Source organism: Myxocyprinus asiaticus, chromosome 26, assembly GCF_019703515.2.
Source record: "Myxocyprinus asiaticus isolate MX2 ecotype Aquarium Trade chromosome 26, UBuf_Myxa_2, whole genome shotgun sequence".
NCBI classification, from domain to species: Eukaryota; Metazoa; Chordata; class Actinopteri; order Cypriniformes; family Catostomidae; genus Myxocyprinus; species Myxocyprinus asiaticus.
In genome coordinates this window covers 28262454-28284150 of record NC_059369.1, presented here as the reverse complement: position 1 = coordinate 28284150, position 21697 = coordinate 28262454, and the positions used below count along the sequence as shown (strand labels likewise).

Below are 21697 nucleotides of genomic sequence, written 5' to 3'. Positions count from 1 at the left end.
GACATTTTTGTAGTTTAGAGTCTAAAAATATTATATTAACGAAAATTAGCATGAAATTTATGGAATATGTAAACACATGTAAACTGTATAATTAATATATATGTGCTCACAAACACTAATAACATTAGTACTGGGCAATTCCACAAAAATGTCAACCATACCATGGAAAAATGCCGATTTCAATCTTATTTCAATTCATTATGCAGCCTTTATGGGTATTATAATGTAATATATGTCTCAGAGGTCAAAGTCTGCAGATTTCGAAGCATTTTGGATGGTTTCCCCTCATGATGTAAGCATTGCTTTCACAACTGTCACGTACGTAACAAAGAGATGTCACATCCGTAACGCTGGTTTTTCCCCATTTATGTGAAAATGTGACAATGAATAAAAAATAAATATTGCATGTTCTTAGGAGACCCAACCCTTCTAAATTCTGTGGCTAGTATTTTTTCTGGATTGTGCATTTCAATTCACAACGTTTTTCCAAAGTGTGTGGTCTCCCAAAAACGTGTGTCCATTTTTGTTACATCCGTAACGCAAGCTCATTTCCCGATCTAAACTTTTCTGATGTCTGGACTCTATCTGCAAGGAACTATGATTATACATAAAAATGTTTGATATACTGGTAATGAGTACTTTGTATATAAAGTTAAATTTCATATTTTCAATGAAAATGTCACATCCATAATGCTGGAACTGCCCTACTACATAATTACGTGTAGGTCTTGTCACACTAAGAAAACATTGAGAAAGTCAACTCATGGACGTAAATGCCTTGGACGTAAAGTTTAATCTGAAACATTATTGGTGAAATAACGAACACATGTCAGAAACAATAACAAATCTTTATATTTTAAATTTTAAAGGCCCCAAAACACATCAAAATTCTACTGATATCACATAAGTAAATTTTAGTCTCTTTTGTCTTTAATCTGAGAATATGTAAATTATCAAATAATTTTTTCCCCATATACGCATTTACAAAAGTGCTAAATTTGTTATAATGGCTGACTGAATATAAATGTCATTGAAACTAGTCATCTACATGGAATGAATATGAAACTATATTTTCTCTGAGTGCAGATACCTGGGTTTAAGTGAATACCTTTTAGAATAATGTAATCTCCATTGTAACAATACTGTTATAGATGTTTAGCTTTGTGATACAAACATGCCACCTAACAAATATTGAATATTCATCAGAAATGCCCTTCCTTCAATACCAGCACAGCATAGGCACCACCAAAGATTGAACATCAAAAGTACTAAATTCTTTAGAATTTTCCGACGACATATTTGGTGACCCTTAAAACAGCCAAAGTAAATGACTGTCTTATTATGGCTAAAACATGTAACATAACATTTTGTGTGGACAAACCTGTTGTAATATATGCAAGACAGATCTGATGTGGTGCATGAACAAATACATACATTTGTTTTGAAAGGAAACACATACTGACATGATGCATTTGAAATTACATGAAAATAAATTATGATTATCCACATACATAAGAGACATACTTAGCTCAAAGCAATACACTGTAAAAAGTGAAGATTAATTGCATGAATTCATCTGTTTTAAGTTAATTCATATAATGCAATGAAAGTCTGAACTTCATTGAGACATACTGGTATGTGACTTGAGATACAGTATTTTACTGTAAGGCAACATGTTTGCAGGACCACATTGATTAGTTGCTTATTCAGTTAGATGGAATGTTCAGCCATCATTTGATTTATATTAAGTTGATTTGCAGCTTTCCATTAGAGGGACTCATTGCTCAGGCCTTTTCTTCCTCAGCGAATTCACCTGTTTCTGATGCCTTTGTGTTTTTGCCGATGTTAAAAGCACCATCTATGGACTCAAAAGTCAGAGTATTACTAGGGAGTTTGCATTGCTTCTCCTCTGTGGACAGGCCAGTCTTTTTTGGCAAAAGACGAACAGGTTTACTTTCATCGGTCAAGGCTGCTGAGTTTGCGCCCCCTCGCTCTGTTGCCTGATGTTTAAAATCCTCCTGCTCCTCCAGTTCTTTGACCTTATGCACAATGAAGAGGTGTCTGCTGAGTGCTAACTGAGATGTAAAACAAAGGCCACAGTGTTGGCACTGTGGTGCGTCGCTATCGGTTCTGTGTTGAGGTATGTGCTCCTGAAATTGGGCTTGGTCTTCAGAGGTAAAGCCACATTTGGCGCAGCGACAAAGTGGCTTAAGACGCTTGGCAGGAAAGTCATCTGATGTCTCCCCATTTGCTGCCTCCTCTGCTCTTCTTTTGGGCCTCTGAAAGAGAAACATGAAGCTGCACATTTAGACACATTCAAAAATATGGCCTGCATGGGTAGAAAATCTGTGACCCTTAAAGGAATATCTTAGACCCTTTATACTTTGTGTAATATTACATCATGAAATCAAAATAAGCGTGATGCTATATAAACAGGATATTGTGCATGGAATGAATACAAATGTTTCAAGAAGTTTATATATTTAGGATTCACAACTTTAACCTTATAACGCTGTATCAAATATGATACACAATGTTTGATGGCACCTGTTTCACTGTCTGTTCAAGCAAATGAGCCAAACCACCTTTGGCATGCAAGATCACATTTATGGTACCATCTAGTGATTATGTATGAAGGTAAAATAGTGCCTAAATGATTTGCATGCACAGAGCAAGATTTGTAAAAGCATAAATGAAGTTACAAGCGTGATAGAAAAATGTGCATGCGCAGAGTAAGATTTGTGAAAGCGTAAATCAAATTGCAAGCGTAAAAATAAATTGCATGCGCATAAAACGTTTTGTAAAGGTGTAAATCAAGTTGCAAGCATGAGAAACAAATATTAGCAATATTTTAATGCTTTGCATAAGTGTAATTCACATGTTGTAAATCTGTAATTTCGTATAAAAACAAAGTCAATTTGGTGTGCATTCTTCTGACTTTTGGCAAAGTTTTTGCGCTTAAACATGGCCAAAAACATTGCAAACCTGCAATCAGCTATCAGTCTGTATGTGTAAAACTACTGCAAATGTGTAAATGATTTGTGTTTACGGCATAAATATTTTCCAGAAATAATCCGATATACACTGTTCTGTCTTCCCTTTTTTTGCGCTCACACTTTTGGCAAGAATTTCTCACTGAAAAGAGTTTTGCTACGCGAGGGGGAAGGCGGTCTACCGGCTTCTAGTAACCAATCAAATGAGATTTTCATTGACCAGTTTACTCTCACCTGATTGGTTTAATAACGTGACAGACAGACAATCTACTATGCTGCAGCACCGTTGAGTGAATTGTGTGTTTTTAATAAGTGAACAGAGATTCTCTCTAAACACGCGCAGAGCTGCGGAAGCACAATTGATGGCAAAGGCAAGATAGACAGTCCGAATAATCTGATCCACCAATCAGAATGTTCATTTCAGACGAGATTGGATATTTGCTAACTAATCATATTTCCAGCATCTAACGCTGATGCACAAGCATCTCTGGAGTAACCATAATTTGTGCTGTAAATTTATTTCCCTGCTAAACGTATATATATATATATATATATATATATATATATATATATATAATTGTTTTTTTAAATGTAACTTATGCAATTAAACTTTGTGAAAATACTGCATGTTATTACACCCGTGCTAGTTTTTGATGCTCTTCGCAGATGCTGGACAACCGTGTCCCGTAATTATATAAAATGTCTTTTTTTTTGCCTTTTTACTGCTGTCGGTGGTGCCTTTTCTCGTTATATCAAATCATTAAAAAAAAAAAATTCTAAGTAGGAAAACAATTTCAATATACACAGAAAAGCACATAATAGTACACAAACAAAACAAATAACCATTCATTGTTATGTAGGCTATATATGGTAATACAAGATAACGTGTTAATGTGAACATTAATACACTCATATTAGCTATACAATGCTTAATTGTTTTTTTGTGCATTATATATATATATTAGTTTATTAATTAGAATAATTATAAAGTATCAACATTTTTCATAGTAGCATTATGAAAGGAACATTAATGACACCTATTAATTTAAATACATTTAACATCAAGTTACCATACCATGGTTCTTAGTAGTGTACTTGGGGGCGGATTATGACTAGCAAGGGCCCCAGGGCCAATTTTCTTTTAAAGTTGAGATCTACACAATCGATTTTCATTAATTTAAGTCTCTTTTAATACCAGTTCTGTTATTTACAGTCAGATTAATTAAAACAGCACAGATGTGGTAAAGACACCGCTCAACTGAAACACGTTTGCTGAACAGCCACTGTTCTTCAAGAGACAGTACCATTTTAGCATTTGTTATACATAAATGTACACTCAATGTAAATACTACAAATTATGCATAGAAAATGCATGTATTTAAAGGGGCCATAATAAATTAAGAAATATTTTAACTTCAATAAAATATTTATGAATTTAACAAATACAGTATGCTCATACAGTATCTATTTGTGAAATTCGGCAAAGTGTTCAGGCAGTTCTGGCTTGCACTGTGATATCTTTTCTAACTCATCTGAATGATGGGGTGCGTTTCCATTTCCTTCAAAGACTTTTCCCTCCATTGTGAGAGCTTTGAAGGACTGAAAGGTATGGGGCTCAAAAATAGTGGTCATTTGGTCATTTTTTGGGAAATTCTGTTTGGAATGACAGCTTGCCTTCCATTATTATTCTTCCATCAAAAAGCCCTGCTAAGGCATCATTTAAGCCTTTTCAAAGTGTCCAAAAATCCCCTAGACTACATTACATTGACAGAATATTTAAATGAACTACGAGTCTGTTTTGGAATGTTCGTAATTTCAAACTTCAGCTGTCAAAAAGTTTTTTTTTTTACTTCATCAAAATCAGCAAAGATTTCGCATAAAAAAAAATGTGCATCGAAATATGAAGGTAGCTATTTTGGAAATTATTTTACAAGGTCTTCTTCCAGAAGAGCATGGAAACTTTCACAGGCGGTGTTTTAAGATTAAAGAGTGGCTCTCAGAATTACAATCAGGAAGGCAAAACGGTCCTATAAGAGGGCCGGGGGCCCTCATAGTCACAGGGCCCTAGTGAGGGGGCCTTGTATAAGATGTGGGGCCCACATACCTATATTTAAGTATATACAAACATTTGTTTTCAAAGTTGATGGGCCGCGAGACTTCGCAGCCCAGGCGCCAGAGTCAAGGGCCCCTGGGCACTGGCCCGGTCCGTAATTCACCTATGAGTGTACTGTACGCCATGCCAGCAAGAAATTTACCCTGATATACATTTTGTAAGTTCATGTAGGACTTTTTTTTAATGGGAAAAATATATTTCTTACACATTTTACATATGTACTGGATATAAATAAATATATGACTTTTAGAGACCGGGTGCATATTTTATTTCACAGTATGCCCACCTCTTCAGACACTATTACACCACTGGTTCAATGATATCAGCAAGTTCCATCCATCCAATAATTTGCCATGACAATGATAACTGAAAGTAATTAAAATATAATTAAAACAATAAACAGCAACAACAAGAAACATCTGAACACCAGATTGAGATTTATATAAATAAACGGTGTCAGCTCAACTTTACACTCGCCATAAAATAACTTGTATTAATATTTCAGCTTAATATTTAAGGGAGGAGAGATACCCAGAGGAATGACGCTGAGCCATATGAAGAACAAGCGGTCTGTCACGTTATTGGTTAGTAGAAGCAAGTAGACCTGCCTTCTCCCTTGCAAAACTTTTTCAGTGAGAAATTCGTGCCAAAAGTGTGCAACAAAGGGAAGACAGAACAGTGTATATCAGATTATTTCTGGAAAATATTTATGCCACAAACACATTTGCAGTAGTTTATTTTACACATACAGACTGCTTTTATGCGGTCAATCAGTTTTGCTGTTCATGACACCCTTTATTTGCTTGCATATCGCTGATTTGCAATGTTTTGGCCATGTTTAAGCACAAAAACAGTGCCAAAAGTGTAAGCTTGAGAAAAAAAAAAAAAAAAAAAAAGTCAGAAGAATACACACCAAATTTACTTTGTGTTAATATGCAATTACAAATTCACAACACATGAATTACACTTATGCAAAGCATTAAAAGTATTGCTAATATTTTTTCTTACGCTTGCAACTTGATTTACACCTTTACAAAACATTGTGCACATGCAATTTATTTTTACGGTTGCAATTTGGTTTACGCTTTCACAAAACTACTCTGCACATGAAAATCATTTAAGCACAATTTTACCTTCATAGTTATTTGTGAAAAATATTGTCAGTTAAACAATGGCAAAGGACTTGTGTGAAAAGTGACTGATGGGATAAATGACAGCTTATTTTAAAAGTTCAAGGTAACATTATAATTAAAGTTATTGACATTTTTTGACAATAAATGTTTTCTTTGTTAGACTAGCCTATCGTTGTTTCAAAGCACTATGTTTAAGTTAATAAATTACTATGTTGAATTTATGTATCACAGTTGATACATTAGGCTTTATGGGTTAAATATGCCATTGGCACTCTGTTGTGTACTTGACAAACTTTACAGTGTTATATTTACAATATTATTGTTCTTTCCTCTTGAAAGAATAAATAGTACATTTTGTTGTAATTTGAAAAAAAAAAAAACCTTGTTATAAATGCAAAATTTATAAGAAATGTATTATATTTGTTTTTAGATGGCAAAAAGGTATCTCAGATTTCAAATATGACAAATTTGAAATATGACATGCCATAATAGACAAATTAATAATATGAATAATAAATACGAAGAAAAATATGAATGTATATGATATGCATGCCTCTACATCCTTTAATCTATGTAGAAAATGACAGACTGAAAAGGACAGTCAAAACATTATAAGGAAGATTACTGAAATAAAACTTGGTGCAGTGATTTCAATATACATATATATATATATATACACACACACACACACACACACATACATACATACATACACACCGATCAGCCACAACATTAAAACCACCAGCCTAATATTGTGTAGGTCCCCTCGTGTTGCAAAAACAGAGCCAACCCGGATCTCAGAATAGCATTCTGAGATGCTATTCTTCTCACCACAATTGTACAGAGTGGTTATCTGAGTTACCGTAGACTTTGTCATTTCGAACCTGTCTGGTCATTCTCTGTTGACCTCTCTCATCAACAAGGCGTTTCTACCTGCTGGTGATGCCAATCAGAAGATGGAGACACAACCCATGTTTTTTGGTGGTGTGTTAAGATCCAAGAATTTTGGTTGAAGGTTCAGAGTTTTATATGTGACGTAGTGGGTACTCAAATTTCATTTTGTCCCACACTTTGAATTTTGGGCGATGGGGCGGGCATCAATATGGGGGTTAAACGCATAGTTTAGGCTCTGACCAGTGTTATGATTGGCAGGCAGATTATTTTAAGGGGATGGAAGTCGGCTGGAGCGCCCTCATTTCCGGAGTGGTGTGCGGAGATGGGTAGGGTGGCAGCTTTCGAGGAGGTGTCATGTAGATGGCTGGGGTTTTGGGATTTGTCTGATAGGCAGTGTTAGTTATTTGGCATTTTTGGGGAACTCTCATGGTAGGGCTGTGGAGAGAGAAGTATAGTTTCAATTATGTATGATATATATATATATATATATATATATATATATATATATATATATATATATATATATATATATATATATATATATATTATTTTTTGTGTGTGTATTTTTATATGTAACCACAGGGGTGTTCGTTGGGGGTCAGGTTGGTGATTGGGGAGGGGTAATAGTGGGGGTTAAATGTTGATTCAATGTATACATGTTGTGTTTTTCTTTGTTATATATATCTACGAATCAATAAAACAAAAAACAAAAAAACAAGGTGTTTCCATCTGCAGAACTGCCGCTCACTGGATGTTTTTTGTTTTTGGCACCATTCGGAGTAAATTCTAGAGACTTTTGTGCATGAAAATCCCAGGAGATCAGCAGTTACAGAAATACTCAAACCAGCCTGTCTGACACCAACAATCATCCATGCTATTATCTAATCAGCCAATCGTGCGGCAGCAGTGCAGTACATAAAATCATGCAGATACGGGTCAGACGCTTCAGCTAATGTTCACATCAACAATCACAATGGGGGAAAATGTGATCTCAGTGATTTAGACCGTGGCATGATTGTTGGTGCCAGAAAGGCTGGTTTGAGTATTTCTGTAACTGCTGATCTCCTGGGATTTTCACGCACAACTAAAATATTAAACATTAAAAAAAAATCATGTGGATTGTTTTTAATTTGTAATAATTTTGTGATGAAGAAGGGGGCATGGCTGGGCCATGAGAGTGCATGGCCGGCGCCGAGTCACCTAATCAGCGGGAGAGAGAGATAAAGGGGAGCCGGAGATGCCAGTGAGAGAGGGAGAGAGAGACACACAGAGTTACAGTTGAAGTCAGAAGTTTACATACACCTTAGCCACAAACATTCTAACTTAGTTTTTCACAATTCCTGACATTTAATCGTAGAAAACATTCCCTGTCTTAGGTCAGTTAGGATCACTATTTTAAGAATGTGAAATGTCATCGATGATTGGGAAGGTTAATGTTATTAAAATGAATTGTATTCCAAAATTCAACTACCTGCTACAGTCACTCCCTATAGCTGTCCCCCTCTCCTATTTCAAGCAATTTGATAGCATAGCAAAGTCCTTCATTTGGAATGGTAAGCGTCCCAGATTACATTTAAGTAAGCTGCATCGGCAAATTGACAAAGGTGGGCTAGGCCTACCCAAGATTTTGTTTTATTATTATGCGTACGGTCTCAGGCATTTGGCTCATTGGTCGCTTCCACCTGAGAGAGCCCCTCCCTGATTTCGTATTGAACAAGAAGTCCTTGCCCCTATTTCACCATTACAAAGCCTTTCTATCAAACTAGCCGGAGAAACTAAATTGCACCCCGTTATTTCACATTTGTATGGACAAAAGTGTCCAGAGTGTTTAATTCAGACATTTATCTGAATGCTGCCTCGAGCATATGGCTGAACCCAAAATATTAATAAGTCCCCTTTCTGCTGGTCAGAGTGGATGGTGAGGGAGGTTAATACGCTCTGTGACCTTTATGAGAGTGGAGTGTTGAGATCCTTTGGAAATTTGGTTCAACATTTTGGGATTCCCAGATCTCAGTTTTTTAGGTATTTACAGTTGTGCCACCTGCTCTGTACTATTTTTGAGAGTAGCATACACCCCCCTAAAGCGGTAAATACTTTGGGAGAGGTGATTACTGCTTTTGGAAAAGGTCACAAGGCATCAGTGTATTACTCCCTGCTAGTTCAGAGTCTGGGGGATGGAGCTTTAACCTCTATCAAGAGATTATGGGAGAAAGATTTTAATTTGGTATTGGAGGATGGAGTGTGGGCTGGGATTCTAAAAACATCAAGACTGCATCTAGAGACGCAAGGGTGCAACTTATACAATTCAAGATTCTACATAGATTCTATTGGACCCCCTCTAGACTGTATAGGCTTGGTCTTAAAGACACACCCACCTGCTGGCGTTGCCAATCGGAGGATGGAGACATGGCCCATGTTTTTTGGTGGTGCGCTGAGATTCAGGAATTTTTGTTGAAGGTACAGAGTTTTGTATGTGACGTGTTGGGCATTCGGATATCGTTTTGCCCCAGACTCTGTGTTTTGGGTGATGGGGCGGTCATCAACGTAGGCAATAAGTACATAAAAGACTGGGTCCTCACCAGTGTGATGATAGGCAGGCAGATTGTTTTAAGGGGCTGGAAGTCGGTGGGAGCACCCTCAATTCGGGAGTGGTGCGAGGAGATGGGAAGGGTGGCCGCCTTCGAAGAGGTAATATGTAGATGGCTGGGGATATGGGATTCGGGATTCTTTTAATGGGAAATGGGGTAAATATTTGATGTTTTTGGGGGGCTCTCGGAGTAGGTCTGTGGAGAGAGGAATATAGTTTAGAGTTGTATGTTTATTATATGTGTATGTATATGTGTGTATGAGAATGTGTATGCGTACAGTGCATCCGGAAAGTATTCACAGCGCTTCACTTTTTCCACATTTAGTTATGTTACAGCCTTATTCGAAAATGGATTAAATTCATTATTTTCCTCAAAATTCTACAAACAATACCTCATGATGACAACATGAAAGAAGTTTCTTTGAAATCTTTGTACATTTATTAAAAAAAAAAAAAAATGAAAAAAAAAAAAAAATCACATGTACATAAGTATTCACAGCCTTTGCCATGACACTCAAAATTGAGCTCAGGTGCATCCTGTTTCCACTGATCATCCTTGAGATGTTTCTACAACTTGATTGGAGTCCACCTGTGGTAAATTCAGTTGATTGGGCATGATTTGGAAAGGCACACACCTGTCTATATAAGGTCCCACAGTTAACAGTGCATGTCAGAGCACAAACCAAGCCATGAAGTCTGTAGACCTCTGAGACAGCATTGTATCGAGGCACAGATCTGGGGAAGGGTACAGAAAAATTTCTGCAGCATTGAAGGTCCCAATGAGCACAGTAGCCTCCATCATCTGTAAATGGAAGAAGTTTGGAACCACCAGGACTCTGAGCGATCGGGGGAGAAGGGCCTTATTCAGGGAGGTGACCAAGATCCCGATGGTCACTCTGACAGAGCTCCAGCATTTCTCTGTGGAGAGAGGAGAACCTTCCAGAAGAACAACCATCTCTGCAGCACTCCACCAATCAGGCCTGTATGGTAGAGTGGCCAGACGGAAGCCACTCCTCAGTAAAAGGTACATGACAGCCCACCTGGAGTTTGCCAAAAGGCACCTGAAGGACTCTCAGACCATGAGAAACAAAGATTGAACTCTTTGGCCTGAATGGCAAGCGTCATGTCTGGAGGAAACCAGGCACCGCTCATCACCTGGCCAATACCATCCCTACAGCGAAGCATGGTGGTGGCAGCATCATGCTGTTGGGATGTTTTTCAGTGGCAGGAACTGGGAGACTAGTCAGGATCGAGGGAAAGATGAATGCAGCAATGTACAGAGACATCCTTGATGAAAACCTGCTCCAAGCTTGTAGCATCATACTCAAAAAGACTTGAGGCTGTAATTGGTGCCAAATGTGCTTCAACAAAGTATTGAGCAAAGGCTGTGAATACTTATGTACATGTGATTTTTGTTTTGTTTTTTATTTTAAATAAATTTGCAAAGATTTCAAACAAACTTCCTTCACGTTGTCATTATGAGGTATTGTTTGTAGAATTTTGAGGAAAAGAATGAATTTAATCCATTTTGGAATAAGGCTGTAACATAACAAAATGTGGAAAAAGTGAAGTGCTGTGAATACTTTCCGGATGCACTGTATATGCATGTGTGCGTGTGTGTGTGTGTATGTATATATGTTTTTTTTATATAAATTTTTTCATTATTATTATTTTATTCTCTGTATATGTGTGTACTTAGGTAAGACCAGTGTGATGTTCGTTTTGGGTCGGGTGGGGTTCTTGATTGGGGAGGGGAAGTAGTGGGAGTTAATGTTGATTTATTGTATATATGTTTTGTTTGTTTGCTTTGAAAAATCAATACAAATGTTAATCACAAAAAGAATGTGAAATGTCGGAATAATAGTAGAAAGAATTATTTATTTCAGCTTTTATTCCTTCATCACATTTCCAGTGGGTCAGAATTTTACATACACTTGGTTAGTATTTGGTAGCATTGCTTTTAAATTGTTTAACTTGGGTCAAACATTTTGGGTAGCCTTCCACAAGCTTCTCACAATAAGTTGCTGGAATTTTGGCCCATTCTTCCAGACAGAACTGGTGTAACTGAGTCAGGTTTGTAGGCCTCCTTGCTTACACACGCTTTTTCAGTTTTGCCCACAAATTTTCTATCAGATTGAGGTCAGGGCTTTGTGATGGCCACTCCAATATCTTGACTTTGTTGTCCTTAAGGCATTTTGCCACAACTTGGGATTTTGGAAGACCCATTTGCAACTGAGCTTTAACTTCCTGGCTGATGTCTTGAGATGTTGCTTCAATTTATCCACATAATTACTTAATATAACCTTCCTCATGATGGCACTATTTTGTGAAGTGCACCGGTCCCTCCTGCAGCAAAGCACCCCAACAACAAGATGCTGCCACTCCCATGCTTCACAACCTTTTTCCTCCAAACATAACGATGGACATTATGGCCAAACAGTTCAATTTTTGTTTCATTAGACCAGAGGACATTTCTCCTATAAGTAAGATCTTTGTCCCCATGTGCGCTTGCAAACTGTAGTCTGGCATTTTTTATGGTGGTTTTGGAGCAGTGGCTTCTTCCTTGCTGAGCAGCCTTTCAGATTATTTCGATATAGGACTCGTTTTACAGTTTATATAGATACTTGCCTAACTGTTTCCTCCAGCATCTTCACAAGGTCCTTTGCTGTTGTTCTGGGATTGATTTGCACTTTTCAAACCAAACTACATTCATCTCTAGGAGACAGAAAGTGTCTCCTTCCTGGCGTATGATGGCTGCATGGTCCCATGTTGTTTATACTTGCGTCCAATTGTTTGTACAGATGAACGTGGTACCTTCAGGCATACCACGTTTTTTCTGAGATCTTGGCTCATTTCTTTTGATTTTCCCATGATGTCAAGAGGCACTGAGTTTGAAGGTAGGCCTAAAAATACATCCACATGTACACCTCCAATTCAGTACACCTCCTATCAGAAGCGAATTGGCTACTTGTCTAAAGGCTTGACATCATTTTCTGGAATTTTCCAAGCTGCTTAAAGGTACAGTTAACTTATTGTATGTAAACTTCTGACCCACTGGAATTGTGATATAGTCAATTTAAAGTGAAACAATCTGTCTGTAAACAACTGTTGGAAAAATTACTTGTGTCATACACAAAGTAGTTGTCCTAAACGACTCGCCAACACTATAGTTTGCTAATATGAAATCTGTGGAGTGGTTAAAATATGAGTCTTAATGACTTCAACCTAAGTGTACTCAAAAGTTTTGAAACACTTACTTAAACACTTATTTTTTATATAGCCTTTATATAGATAGCATATACATATACACACACAAACAGTATGTAAATTTCTGACATCAACTGTATGTTTGTGTATGTCTTTTATGTTATGTTGAAGTTCATTTGTATCATTAAATCTTTATGTTGACTGCTCAGCCAGATCCCAGCTTCCTCTTTTCCCAACCGAATAGGTCTTTTACAGATTTCTTTTTATATTTTGTCTAATGGTACTAAAATCAGTTTAATGTCATTTTTTTTTTTTTTCCCTGACAATTCTTTCATATGTCAGGCTTCACAGGGTTAATCATCTAAACCTTGAAAGACCTTAAGATACGTTTCAATAAAAGACTAAATTAATATTTTGTGATTACCTCGCCTGTGGTTTTCCCCATCTCTTGAAATGCTAACTTTGCCATCTGGCTGAAATCTGGGTTCTTAATTCCATGCATCAAGCTGATGTGGTTCTTCAGCATAGAATGTGAACTAAATGATACCCTCTCATTTGTGCAATACCTTTAAGATTGGTAAGGAAGGATAGAAAAACAAAGTTAGACACCAAGGCTATGTTTCGTTGAACAAAGTGAACATTTAGATGTGCTAATTTTCTGCGATATAATGACTTTACCAGCATGTGTAAACTTTCTTTTTCCCATCATGGTCACTGCGAATGTGTCGTCTAAGACTCAGGGGTGAATTGAAGGACCTTTCGCATAGTCGACATGGATGCCTCTTTACAGACTGTGTAAAAGAAGGCATATTTAATCGTCAACATCTCAGATCACTAACTGACTACAGCTAAAAAGTACTGAAATAAAACTTGGGTAAACAGGAATAGCCAAAGCAGAGGAGAACTCAAAAGCAAACATTTAAGACATACAAGCACAATATATACTACTTTTTCCCCATGTGTTTGATTAAACAAAATGATCTCACCCTGCCATGGCTGGTCTTCATGTGATTGACGAAGGTCTCTCTGTCCGGCACCCACAGAAGGCATTCTCCGCAGGTCCAACCAGCGTTCTTCATACTACATCCACCACTTGACTTCTGTGCAGCAGAGCTCTTTCTTATCTTCATGCAATCCTCATTAACAGGTTTGCTTGACCTTTGTTGGAGGTTTTGGGGTGATATTTTATCACAGAGAGATGTCATCTCTGTCTGTTTTGAGCTTTTATCTGCCTTACCTCTGAAAACACCACCATGAACAATCTGTAGTTGAGAGAGACAATTTATTTCAGTGTCTGAATGTGAATGATTATTTCAAAGTCATTTTGATTCAAATACAGGGCCATTTTTTTTCGCTGGTCAACAATGACAGAAATGAGAAAATAAGAGACAGCACTTGTACTTAGGCTGATGACAAACAATCCTGCCTGGATAAACGTCCATTATCTGAAGCTAAATTTATTGAAAATTGTGCTGCTTTTCATTCCAGCCAAGAACCACCCTTGCCAAGATCTTGTCGTTTTGGTAGGCAACTCACAGTCTCACCAACACAAAGACAGCCAAGAACATGGGTCACAAAAACACATATGGAGGTAGTCAAAAACACATGTGACCAGAGTTTAAACTTTGCCAGTCACTTGCGGCTTTAAAAGGAAATAACTGTCCCATCTGAAAATTAAAAAAGGACGTGCCAAGAGACAGCAATGTAAGATGTACAGGTGAAAAAGGAGTTAAATTTTGGTCTGTTCTCACCAAAACTGTTTGAATCACTTAAGAAGACATGGATTAAACCACTATAGTTTACTTTTATTGCCTTTATGTGCCTTTTGGAGCTTTAAAGTTTTGGTCACCATTCATTCACATTGTATGGTCCTACAGAGCAGAGATACAGTGCATCCAGAAAGTATTCAGAGCACTTCACTTTTTCCACATTTTGTTATGTTACAGCCTTATTCCAAAATTGATTAAATTCATTATTTTCCTCAAAATTCTATAAACAATACCCCATAATGACAACGTGAAAGAAGTTTGTTTGAAATCTTTGCAAATTTATTAAAATTAAAAAAAAAAAAAAAAAAAAAAAAAAAAAAAATCACATGTACATAAGTATTCACAGCCTTTGCCATGACACTCAAAATTTAGATCAGGTGCATCCTGTTTCCACTGATCATCCTTGAGATGTTTCTACAACTTGACTGGAGTCCACCTGTGGTAAATTCAGTTGATTGGACATGATTTGGAAAGGCACACACCTGTCTATATAAGGTCCCCCAGTTAACAGTGCATGTCAGAGCACAAACCAAGCCATGAAGTCCAAGGAATTGTCTGTAGACCTCCGAGACAGGATTGTATCGAGGCACAGATCTGGAGAAGGTTACAGAAAAATGTCTGCAGCATTGAAGGTCCCAATGAGCACAGTGGCCTCCATCATCCGTAAATGGAAGAAGTTTGGAACCACCAGGACTCTTCCTAGAGCTGGCCTCCTGGCCAAACTGAGCGATCGGGGGAGAAGGGCCTTAGTCAGGGAGGTGACCAAGAACCCGATGGTCACTCTGACAGAGCTCCAGCATTTCTCTGTGGAGAGAGGAGAACCTTCCAGAAGAACAACCATCTCTGCAGCACTCCACCAATCAGGCCTGTATGGTAGAGTGGCCAGACGGAAGCCACTCCTCAGTAAAAGGTACATGACAGCCCACCTGGAGTTTGCCAAAAGGCACCTGAAGGACTCTCAGACCATGAGAAACAAAGATTGAACTCTTTGGCCTGAATGGCAAGCGTCATGTCTGGAGGAAACCAGGCACCACTCATCAACTGGCCAATAGCATCCCTACAATGAAGCATGGTGGTGGCAGCATCATGCTGTGGGGATGTTTTTCAGCGGCAGGAACTGGGAGACTAGTCAGGATCGAGGGAAAGATGAATGCAGCAATGTACAGAGACATCCTTGATGAAAACCTGCTCCAGAGCACTCTGGACCTCAGACTGGGGCGAAGATTCATCTTCCAACAGGACAACGACTCCAAGCACACAGCCAAGATAACAAAGGAGTGGCTCCGGGACAACTCTGTGAACGTCCTTGAGTGGCCCAGCCAGAGCCCAGACTTGAACCCGATTGAACATCTCTGGAGAGATCTGAAAATGGCTGTGCACTGACGCTCCCCATCCAACCTGATGGATCTTGAGAGGTCCTGCAAAGAAGAATGGGAGAAACTGCCCAAAAATAGGTGTGCCAAGCTTGTAGCATCATACTCAAAAAGACTTGAGGCTGTAATTGGTGCCAAAGGTGCTTCAACAAAGTATTGAGCAAAGGCTGTGAATACTTATGTACATGTGTTTTTTTTTTTTCCGGTTTTTATTTTTAATAAATTTGCAAAGATTTCAAACAAACTTCTTTCATGTTGACATTATTGGGTATTGTTTGTAGAATTTTGAGGAAAATAATGAATTTAATCCATTTTGGAATAAGGCTGTAACATAACAAAATGTGGAAAAAGTGAAGCGCTGTGAATACTTTCCGGATGCACTGTATTCTTCTACAAATCTTCAGTTGTGTTCAGCAGAAGACAGAAAGTCATACACATCTGGGGTGGCATGAGGGTGAGTAAATGATGTGAGAATTTTAATTTTTGGGTGAATCATCCCTTTAATACCAGGTGGAAACAGGGCCTCAGTTTCTGGAACAGGCTTTAGTCTAGTCTGCTCTCATATTAACTAGTGCAACTCATTCCAGTTCTGCCTCCAAGCATTCACAATCAAACCTCTGCAGCTCATACAGAATGCTGGAGCCCGACTGATATTCAATCTGATATTACTTGCAGATAACATTAGAAACTGCCTGCTTGCCAAATGTTTACCACAAGTCGCTAGGCATGAAACTAAGGTACTTTAGTAAATTGCTCTGGATTAGAGCATCTGCTAACTGCTTAAATGTAAATATATTGTGTAGTAGAAAAAACTGAAATGCTCTAAACCATTCTATACAAAACTGTATTGGATTAACTAAAAAAAACAAGAAAAAAAAAAAACTTATTTGAAAAAAAAAAAAGTGGGATGGTTAGGCATTGTGTAGAAAGGATTGAATCAACTTATACATGTATATTTGGAAAGTATGACCATTTTAAAATTTGTCTTGTTCTGTCTGACAGAATGAGATGGTGGGTTAACAGGAAAAATACAAAAATGATATTTTGAGATAAAAAGGGTCCAATGATTTGTCAAATTACAATGGATGATAGAAAGATACTTGAGCGTTAGGAAACAGTGACATTTAGACATGGAAATGACTAACGCAAGTAGATACAAACCTTGAAATGTTGCACCAAAAGTATTTTTTCTGGGAAAAAAGATGTGCACTCTGGACACTTGAACACACAAGTACGGTTATGAAAATGCTGATAATACAACTGCTTTCTCTTAAAGACAGTTTCACAGGAACACTTGTAGATCACCCTACACAGAAAACAACAGAAATTGTCACTCCCAAGTAACTCCTCAAGACACTTCTAGGAAAACATTCAATGGCTGATCTTTTGATAAAAATAAAAAATTAATAGATGCACTTACTGATGGCTTGGTTCACTGCCACCATGTTTGCTTTTTACATGTATCAGACAGCCATCAGAAGATTTGAAGGCTACAGGACAGATAGTGCACTTATAGAAGATCTCATAATGTTTCTCCTCAATGTGACTCTTGAAGAGGGACAGTGACATGAAAAGCATTTCACAATGCAGACACCTGAAAGAAAATGCATCCGAGTGAATCGAAGAGAGAAAACAACACAAAACACATTCATTGTCTCAAAGTTCATTGCTTTAGAGGTTACAGTTCAAATTACTTACGAATAACCAATTTTGCGGGCATAGTGGAGACAATTCTCTTTCACGTGCTTCTGGATGTCCACAGAGCGACTGAGCGCCCCACACTCAGGGCAGCAATAAGGGGACTTATGTGTGTGAATACGTTGATGGGCCCTGTAGCTGCATTTGTTGGGTAGCAACATTGAGCAAACCTTGCACATCTGCATATGAGGTGAGCAAACAAATAAATGCAAATCATGAAGTTATATTTATGAGCAAGAATATTGCTAAGCAAGTAAGTTAAAGTCAATATATTTATAGCAACTTAGCTAAATAACACATTCAGTTTAATGGCACAGACTTTTGAAGTTAACTATCACCACCTTGAGTAATCTGGTTTGTTACTCTTACAGTAACGTAAGAACGCATGTTAGCATTTTCAACAGGACCACACATTGGCAATGCGTTGACCAAGGAACTAAAGCTACATATGCATGCTGATGTAAAGTATGTTTTTGGACTTACAATATGGGTGCCTGTAGTTGCTCAATATTTTACTCACCAAACCTTTAGCATCCACTGATGAACTCTGATAGTGACCTGCAAGTGCGGTGTAGTCTGACATTTGTTTGTTACAGTCCAGGCATTTGAATCCATGTCTGATAACTTTGTCAGGATAAAGAGGCAAGACTGCTTGGCTTTTGGATGACTCTGTTGTGTTCACACAAGGTATCTGATTTACATACTGCTTAGTCTTCGTGGGCCCCAACATCTGCTCAACAGCGATGGGCTTCATAAACAACTGAGTGCACTGCATCACCATGCCTTTGTTCTTGTGTTCTCGAGCATGTGCCAAAAGTGCACATTTGTTAAAAAATACCAATGTTTTTGAGCAGTGGGTACATGCTACTTCAATATGCACACTCCTCCGACTATAATGGTAATCAAGACTCTTCTCCAGCCCGAATGCATCTCCACATTCCAAACAGCAAAAGCCTTGCAGTGGGAGCTTGATATTGCTGCCTGGTGGTGGACTCAGGTCAGGAACATATGTTGGCACAGGGTTTGAGAAATTCAAAAGTCTGTTTAAAGTTACAGCTGCAGTATTTGAGACAAAAGATCGTGTGTTTGGGGGCACTTTTTTAACTTGGTGCACTAAAGGTACAGAACTGCACACCACTGAAGATGATAACTGAGAGCGGTCCTGTCTGTTAGTGGAAGACCTTGCTGTAACCGAGGCAGCCACGCTATGTGGGACTAGATTAAGGTTAGCTAAGTGTAATGCCTTTGGAAGGTAATTTGTATTAGCAGAAGAACCCATCTGATTAGAACAAGACTTCCTTTGATTATTCCCTCCCTGTGTTCTATTTAGAGCATGACCATTACTTTGGATTTGAGTTTTTTTTGAGGTCCTCACTGATTTCATGCTTGCTGATTTGCTACCCAATAAAGCGGTGTTTGAAGCTTCCTGCTTTTCATCTTCAAAACCAACTTCAGAAATTACATTGTTCGAACGATACACAGGCAATGTTTTAGAGAAGGCATCTTCAACTGAGGACTGAGATGGCGATGACCCAAAGGGTGACTGGAGATCTTCGGTTTCAGAATCTGGCAATATGCTTGTGACGGTGCGTTTAATTTCTCCAGATGAGGTTTTGATTGTCTTTATTCTCACTCTTGGTATGGCTGGAGGCGAGCCAGTAGCAACAGCTGGAGATGCTTTACCACTGCTATCGCTGCATATACTCATTGGGCTGTCAGGCTGTTTGAGAAAACATTTCACCACCTCGAAAGGACTTCTAGGGCTCCTTGGTGATATGGGTATTTTTGGATTCATTTTCATTGTCTCTTTTGGGGCAAATGGAAAGTCTCTTGAGTTAGTTTGCTCACCAGGTTCCTTTTTAGAATTCAGGGCTGCTAATGCATCAAGGCAAGAAGACAACTTGGAGGTCTGAGCACTGACACATGGAAGGGAAGAAGAACTGCCTGTCTCAGGAGGTGAATATGCATTAGTTCCAAAAACTTCAATACAGTCACTCTTAATCGCTGAATCATAACTTTTTTTATCTGCATCTTCCTTGTAGCGCACTGAACTACTGTCTTTTAAAGATGAGGCATCACAACCAAGATCATTTATATCTTTAAAACCAGGATGTCTTTCATTGCTGTTCTCACACCCCGCTTGAGATTTTTCACGATTGTCTAACATAGAAAGAGCTGAAGATGTAAAGAGTGACTCAGATGGGAAGTATGAGCTCTCTACAGATTTTGGACAGATTTCTATTCCATTGCTCTGAATGTCTTCAGATTCTGGACTAGATATAGGGCTAAAATGAGGCATAGACCTTGACAAAGTGGGACCTTTTTCAGTCTTGTAAAGGACAGGAATATTTTCCAAAGAGTGTCTTAAACAGTCCCCATTGACAGGAGACATATCAAGCCTTGGATAGTTGATGGGATGTGTATCAACATGATGTGCCTCCAGTGAGCTTGCAGAAGTCTTGAACCCATTTTCTAAAAGGTGTCCCAAATGTGAGCCCTCTTTCTCCACAAGATGTTCATTGGAGTCCTGGAGACTGGTGTTCTTTACTATAACACTGACTGCAGGTGCATCTATTGGAGTCACTGGGTGAGGGATCAAAGCTGTGGCATCCATACACATCTCTGAGTGCTTCAGGTGCCCCTCTCCCTCATCATGATTCTCCTGAATGGCCTCTTTGGCATCCAGACTGGTCGCATCTGGGATGTCAAAGGCAGCCAAGAGATCATCAAAGTCAGGGGTCTTCATATCACCCATGATTGAAGTCCTTCAAAACCTGAACCAAAAAACATTTGTAAATAAATCACATTTTATATAGCACACATATAAGTGACTTTGCAAGTAAATGTAATGTATAATGCCCAAAAAGTATAAAAGAACATACATATATAATAATGGAACCCCTTTATTCTAATTTACAATAATTAATCCTTATGTTTGCCTTAAGCAATTTTAGCAGATTTAAAAGACGTGTAAGACCACAAAGTAAGTTGTCAACTCCATTGCACACAGTAAAATTTAATTTCACATTTAAGATATGCAATACGTACAACATACTGCATTGCAGTGATGGCTAAATATAAAATAAATATGCATTTGTAATTACCATTTGATTCCTGGTTAATTCATCTCAGCCGAATCGGTGTAAATATAAACCATTTTTGCTGTTGTGCACCTTCATCAATACTGCACTGACACTTCGAAGTGCTTCCATAGCATCAGTCCAGCCAATCCCAAGACTTGGGAGGCATGTTTACGGAAAACGTTTACTCATTTCTTAGCATTTGATATAAAGTGCTATATTTAACATAACTCTGATTTACTTTTATCAGCAAGTCGAATATACCTTACATTATAATAAGCTAGCCTGTCAACCACACATAAATTATCGATAATAATCGAATTTTAACCGAAAGAGCATCTTTTCACAGGTGTTACATAAATACGAAAAGCATTTAACGAGATTTATGCGCATTTATGATTGAAAGTAGCTTACTTTAGCGTATGTGCTAACTAAAAAAACTAAAAAAAAAAAAAAAAAAGCCTACCAAAAACACTGTTTACAATCAAATTGGTCTCATTTCAATCCGCAACACATGGCCTGATATTTCCACCGTGATTTTTTTATGAAGAAAGCAAAACGATCCGTTTTGACCAAAGCTTTAGCTGTCCATTCGGACGCGCGCTTGACTAGCTGCTTGCATCCCAGCTTTATAAATAACCAAAACCTTCTTTACAAATTCACCAGTCCCCAGGTCTACAGCCAAACACTTTTTTTTAATACGGCTTCTAAAATGACATGCAAATGGTTAAGCAAGCGAGCGTACTGTCTGTTTGGTTTGTGAGGTTTATAATCGTGAGTTGTTTACAGTTATTCGCTGCTAGCTAACAGCGCTCCCTCCCCTTCCTGTGCGCGGGAGGACACGCGAGGT

The 21697-nt window shown here is 38.2% G+C and overlaps 1 protein-coding gene across 10 annotated transcripts; it reads right to left on the bottom strand.

Annotated features, from left to right (window-relative positions):
• Positions 1-781: 781 nt before the first annotated feature.
• On the bottom strand, positions 782-21660 carry LOC127416800 (zinc finger protein 592-like). Of its 10 annotated transcripts, XR_007893178.1 has the most exons (12): positions 20872-21660; positions 18288-20541; positions 17768-17946; positions 17490-17663; positions 17231-17375; positions 13914-14189; positions 13606-13718; positions 13352-13493; positions 9713-9916; positions 5638-5730; positions 5393-5472; positions 2248-2279 (listed from the first exon to the last, which is right to left on the bottom strand). XR_007893178.1 is itself a non-coding variant. In XM_051656349.1 (10 exons), the coding sequence occupies exons 2-9, from the start codon at positions 20520-20522 to the stop codon at positions 5407-5409; spliced, it is 3330 nt and encodes a 1109-aa protein (XP_051512309.1). In that variant the 5' UTR covers positions 20523-20541; positions 20872-21660; the 3' UTR covers positions 2145-2279; positions 5393-5406. The 10 variants fall into 10 exon arrangements, 4 of the variants coding, with proteins under 4 accessions (XP_051512308.1, XP_051512309.1, XP_051512310.1 ...); XR_007893181.1 differs by lacking the exon at positions 9713-9916 and having other exon boundaries at positions 2241-2279; positions 5638-7568; XR_007893182.1 differs by lacking the exon at positions 9713-9916.
• Between the last annotated feature and the right edge of the window lie 37 nt (positions 21661-21697).

Excerpts from the sequence above, each read along its gene's own strand:
- LOC127416800 (XM_051656348.1), bottom strand. The coding sequence starts at position 20,522 with ATGGGTGATATGAAGACCCCTGACTTTGATGATCTCTTGGCTGCCTTT. Across the intron at positions 17,947-18,287 it reads CAGTGGATGCTAAAGGTTTG|ATGTGCAAGGTTTGCTCAAT; the intron begins GTGAGTAAAATA and ends CCTCATATGCAG. Across the intron at positions 17,664-17,767 it reads GCCCGCAAAATTGGTTATTC|GTGTCTGCATTGTGAAATGC; the intron begins GTAAGTAATTTG and ends ATTTTCTTTCAG.